A 5,927-nucleotide genomic window follows, 5' to 3' on the forward strand; every position below is an offset into this window, starting at 1 on the left:
TCTCTTTCTCGTTCTCTCATAAACACATAGTCTATATAAGTCATGAGATAGCCTATATATCTCACTCTCTCATTCACTCCCCCTCCCTTTCTCGGCAATGGTGCACTCCACCTTGTTCCCATGGCAATACGGAGCTCAGGCAATCTTAATATCTGAGACTTGTTGGCGAGACCATGAAAGTCTGGACAAACCGGTTCTCCTGGCCGAGACAAAAGATTGACACGCATAGAGTGGGAGAGAGGGACAGGAGCGACAAGTACCTGTTGTGCTCTTCATATCTTTATGAACAAACTTTTTCTCGATTTAGTTGGCCTCTATGAGTCTGAGTCTGAGATATGTCTCCTATAAGTAGGAGACATATTGCCAAGTAAAAAATAAAAAATAAACTCCTACAGGCATTCACCAATTCACCAACCATTTGATCTCTCAATCCAGCTTTGTATTTGTTCATTAAACCCTAGATTGAATCATACATTTAAACGAGTCATACGTTGAGTTATAATGTTAGTCTCACTTGTGAAATTTATAGATATGAAGCACGAGGCTTTGAAATAGACTCCAGCGTGCCTCGAGGGAATGAGCCTCCGTCGAAACTTTATACGCAGCTCAGCGCGCTCTCTCTCTCGCTCTCTCAGGGCGCATTCCATTCACTGAGTGCGTTTTCACCAAAGTGCATACCCAGCATAGTCCACAGAAGACGTAAAAGACTTTCACTGGGATCGGTATAGGCGATTTTTTGGGGGACAAAGTATCCACCGATCAACTGATCGAAGGCGAAGACTGTTGTGCACTTTTACAACCTAATGCAGGTGAATGAACTGAAAAGTTGATACGAGGAGAAAAGGATCACTTGTCAATATGATGTAACTCATCGTTCACAAGGCGTGTGACACATTCAAGGTAATTTGTTATCGATATTTAAATAGCATAGGCTATATACATTTTTGTATAATAACTTTGTTCTTCAACGTTTTTCAAAAAGCTTTATATAACCTGTGTGAAACGTTGCCCTAAGAAAGCTAATTAAGACTAGTTTTTTATTAATATCAAACCTATATGCTTTTTGTGAGGAACCTTTTATATCCAAGTCTGTGTTTATAGTTAACATCCTTCAATCTTATGTTTCCAACAACAGATGGGAATTTCCAGATGACAACAAAGATTTAGTTGGATAACTCACGCATCGAAAGTGGGCCTTATGAAGAACCTAACAAGAAACATTCCCAATAAGCATTCATAATATATAAACGGATCATTCATAAACAAACTCAATCAATCGTAGTTTGTCATGGAGGGCTGCTGGTCATGGTGTCACCGAACCTGCGTCTGTTGCCTAACTGAAGAGGAGAGAGGGACCATCGCTGTTGACAAGGAAATTCAGAGGATACTGCGACAGCAAAAGCAGAGAGAGAGAAAGGAAATCAAAGTTCTTCTACTCGGTCAGTTCTGTTGACTTTCTGTTGATTTATTTTACTCTACAAACAGAATGTCACTCTTCACTGTCATGGCACCGCGAATAGCTGTTGGACACTTCGGAAACGCCTTAGGCCTATGTTAAATGTTCAGATGATATGAGGATGACGTTCAAATATCCTATTATCATTGAGACAATGAACCTGTGGTAGAAACCTGACCTTTTCTTGAAAAGTAATTAAGGAATGTGGGAAGTATCCATTGCTTATGTCATTAGTTTATGACAAATATGCATAACATGTGTCAACATGCATGCCGAGAAGGAGGTAGAGTGAGAGGGGGGAGAGAGAGAGAGAGAGAGAGAGAGAGAGAGAGAACCTGGCTTATTTGGCTATTTGCCTTGTAAATTAGCCTTGCTATACATTTTGCAGGTTGGTTTGGATGAACCAGTTGATGTTTTACTCAGACAACAATACAGACTCATCTTCAGCAACAGCTGATGAAACCGATTGCAAAAATGACTACAGATTACACATTAGCTTTGTGTGGTATCCAGTCAGCGGTCAGCTTCTTAGACGGTCACTGTCCGTGTGAGGCAACACAGGAAGAGTCTGTCCCACAGCTGAAGCTTTTGTAGTTGTGGAACCGTGACCTACTTTTAACTTCATTAATTATTCCATTCCATTATTCCAACCTGCTTGTACTGTAAAAAACGTGAAACTTGGCACAGTTCGCTAACATCAATAACTTTAATGGCCAATGGCGATGAGCTCTATCTTATTTCCTGCATGCGTCAAGCTCATGTATTCTCACGGGGCATTAACGTTTGAATCGTTTAGCAGCGGCCTTCATCCAAAGCGAGAGACAAGGAGTGCAGCTGGTTTTGTTGCACGATGAGAGTCGGTCATGTTGTCTCTGTTTCTCTCCCGGCATCTTCAGGCACGGGAGAGAGCGGGAAGACCACCTTCATCCGCCAGATGAGGATCATCCACGGCAGGGGCTTCTCCGAGGAAGAGAGACGGGCCTTCGCCAAACTCATCTTCCAGAATATCTTCACGGCCGTCAAGGCCATGACGGGCGCCATGACGACGCTCAAGATACCCTACTCCAACAAGGAGAACGAGGTCAGGACCGATGAATTGTCCGATTGTCCGATGAACCGTGCATTGTCGTACGGTCAACCCGTTAGGCATCACAGTGCGACCACAGTGATTCAAACAGCAAATCCAGTTCTTGGAAGTGCAGTACGTGACAACGAGCCTGTGTTTGTGTGTGTCTCTCCTCTCAGATGTATGCTAAGTGGGTCCAGGATGTGGACACGGTGCAGGTCACCCAGCTGGACCGGGGCTACGTGGACGCTATTCGACACCTCTGGGCTGACGCTGGCCTCCGGGCCTGCTACGGGCGCCGCAGCGAGTACCAGCTCCTGGACTCCACAGAGTAGTAAGGACCCGCTGTTGACACCCTCCAAGCACTAGCTTTCTTAAAAAGAAAAACACACAGAAAAACATCTGAAAGTGGCTGTGGTTTTATTCGTGGTTGTATTTGTGAATTCCGTGAGGTGTTTGTCTTACGGACTGGATTAGACTTTGTTTAGACAGCGTTTTAAAGTTTACCTTCATAAAAACTGAACTTGTTCTAGATTAGGTATTCTGTGGAGTGTAGCACAGGTTGGTTTCGTCTGCCTGGGAACTCACCAGGGAAGTTTCAGCGGAGAGGTCAGGGCAGGGCTCGGTAGAAAAGCTAGCTGGCTGACGTAAACTTGTTTTTGTTGACGCTTGTGGAGATACCTAGTTCACACTAGCCCTAACCTAGCCCAGAGATTTTCTTGTCCGGAGGTTAGGAAAGGCTGGGAACATAGAAAGGATGCATCCCAATGTTTCCCTGTCTTTTGACCACAAGGAGGAGCTGGTTGTCAACAGATGTAGCTTCCAGATTCCAGTCATGTTACAGTCTAAGGTCGATAGAAGATTCTAGTTACACAAACTACTCTTCTACTTTGTAGGTGTAACCAGAACGACCGCTGGATGGAGTTCTGTTTGCAGACCCTTCAGCAATCCTTCAAATTCACGTCTGTCTGTCTGTCTTTCTGCCTGTCTATCTGTTTGTCTGTCTGTCTGTCTGTCTGTCTGTCTGTGTGTGTGTGTGTGTGTGTCTGTGTGTGTGTGTGTCTGTCTCTCTGTCTGTGCTTTTCTTCCTCTGTATACCCAGCTCCACTATTTACCCAGATAAGACAGTCAGTCAACATTCAATTAATGACAGGTTCTGTCAACAGGGCCCAGGGAAAATGATCCTGACACATGTGATAAGGAAGTCATCCCTCTCTCTCTCCAAAGACACCCTGCCTCAGCTCGCTCGCCCCGCAGAGCACAAGCACAGCTAACTCCCTGACAATGACGTGTCTATCACACTGTGTTACAATCAATTCCACATACAGACCAGAAGGAGAGGAGCTGACGGTGGTGGACCAGCGGTTGATACCCAACGTTTGAGTAGTCTCTTCCTGGTTTATCTCCTGATTACTCACTGTCCTACCCAACCTCCCTCCCTCCCCCCCTCCTCTCCCCTCCCCCTTCTCATCCCCCCCCCACCCCCCCCCCCCCCCCCCCCATCCCTCAGCTACATGAGTAATCTAGATCGTCTGGCGGCGCAGGACTACATCCCCACTGCTCAGGACGTGCTACGGGTCCGCTTCCCTACCACCGGTATCCACGACTACGCCTTCAACGTGAAGGCCATCACCCCTCAGGTGACTGGAGCGACTGCGGCCCCGCGGGGGGGGAGGCCTTGTTGTTCGTCTCCCGACAAGTTGCCCCGTGTTAACAGGAACGATCCAGCTGAGTTCAGGTGCTGGGTTGTTTCAGGGACTGCTGTTAGGGGGTGGACCGCAGTCCCCTCTGTGCAATCAGCCCCACGGTGACCAGCCGGGCGCGGTGGGACGCGTAACCATGGGGTGCTAATTGAAGTTCTCCAGAGCCAAATATATTTGCATGAGGACTTGTGAGACTAGGTGGGGGTGTGGGGAAGGGGGGGCGAGGGAGGAGGGGAGAGAGGTGAGGAGGGAGGGGAGAGAGGTGAGGAGGGAGATAGGTGAGGAGGGAGGGGAGAGAGGTGAGGAGGGGAGAGAGGTGAGGAGGGGAGAGAGGTGAGGAGGGGAGAGAGGTGAGGAGGGAGGTAGAGAGGTGTGGAGGGGAGTGAGTGAGGAGGGGAGAGAGGTGAAGTGGGGAGAGGTGAAGAGGGGGAGAGAGGTGAGGAGGGGAGAGAGGTGAGGACGGGGAGAGAGGTGAGGAGGGAGGGTAGAGAGGTGAGGAGGGGAGAGAGGTGAGGAGGGAGGGAAGAGAGGTGAGGAGGGGAGAGAGGTGAAGAGGGGAGAGAGGTGAAGAGGGTGAGAGGTGGAAGAGGGGAGAGAGGTGAGGAGGGGGAGAGAGGTGAGGAGGGAGGGGTAGAGAGGTGAGGAGGGAGGGGAGAGTGGTGAGAGAGGGGAGAGAGGTGAGGAGGGTGGGTAGAGAGGTGAGGAGGGAGGGGGAGAGAGGTGAGGAGGGGAGAGAGAGTGAGGAGGGAGGTAGAGAGTGAGGAGGGAGGGGAGAGAGGTGAGGAGGGGAGAGAGGTGAGGATGGTGGGTAGAGAGGTGAGGAGGGGAGGGGAGAGAAGGTGAGGAGGGGGAGAGGGTGTGGAGGGAGGGTAGAGAGGGGGAGGAGGGAGGGGAGTGAGGTGTGGAGGGTGAGAGGTGAGGAGGGAGGTAGAGAGGTGAGGAGGGTGGGGAGAGGAGGTGAGGAGGGAGAGAGGTGAGGAGGGGGGTGGGAGGGTAGAGAGGTGAGGTGGGAGGGGAGAGAGGGTGAGGAGGGAGAGAGGTGAGGAGGGGGAGAGAGGTGAGGAGGGAGGGTTAGAGTGGTGAGGAGGGGAGAGAGGTGAGAGTGGTAGAGAGGTGTGGAGGGAGAGAGTGGTGAGGTGAGGTGGAGAGAGGTGAGGAGGGCTGTGTGCAGAGGCTGGTGGCAGCTTCACAGTGTTAGCTGCACTCCTCAGCCAGACACTGCTCATTACACCCCCTGACCAGCTGCCTCCTTGAAAACAAGGACACAGCAAACTACTGTGGTACAAATACCTTGCTGATAAAGGGCATGTGTGTCAGTGTGCATGTGTGTGTTTATTAGTACTGTGTGTGTGTCTGTGTGCATGTGTGTGTGTGTGAAAGAGAAAGAGAGAGAGGGATTGCGCGGAGGGGGGGGCGATATAGTGTGTGTGTCTCAGTTATTTTCAACCCAATGCCCCCCCCCCCTCCCCCAACAGGATTGTGGATGTGGGTGGACAGAGTCAGAGAGGCGGAAGTGGATCCACTGTTTGAGAATGTCACGTCTCTCATCTCTTGGCCTCCTCAGCGAATACGACCAGGTCCTGGAGGAGAGAGACACTGATGTAAGAACCTGTATCTCTACCTGCCTGTCTGTCTGTCTGTTTATCTGCCTGCCTGCCTGCCTGCCTGCCTGCCTGCCTGCCTTCCTGCCTGCCTTCCTCTG

At 50.0% G+C, this 5,927-nt stretch overlaps 1 protein-coding gene across 1 annotated transcript in view; it reads left to right on the top strand.

Annotated features, from left to right (window-relative positions):
• The first annotated feature begins 705 nt into the window (after window positions 1–705).
• Window positions 706–5,927, top strand: part of LOC136936612 (uncharacterized) — a 14,540-nt gene continuing 9,318 nt past the window's right edge. The window contains exons 1-5 of the mRNA XM_067230220.1: window positions 706–900; window positions 1,136–1,439; window positions 2,353–2,537; window positions 2,702–2,856; window positions 4,033–4,162. Of these exons, the coding sequence (XP_067086321.1) occupies window positions 1,289–1,439; window positions 2,353–2,537; window positions 2,702–2,856; window positions 4,033–4,162 (621 nt within the window). The 5' untranslated portion in view covers window positions 706–900; window positions 1,136–1,288. The remainder of the gene's footprint in view (window positions 901–1,135; window positions 1,440–2,352; window positions 2,538–2,701; window positions 2,857–4,032; window positions 4,163–5,927) is intronic.

The sequence above is a fragment of the Osmerus mordax genome, chromosome 27, assembly GCF_038355195.1.
Source record: "Osmerus mordax isolate fOsmMor3 chromosome 27, fOsmMor3.pri, whole genome shotgun sequence".
Lineage (NCBI taxonomy): Eukaryota > Metazoa > Chordata > Actinopteri > Osmeriformes > Osmeridae > Osmerus > Osmerus mordax.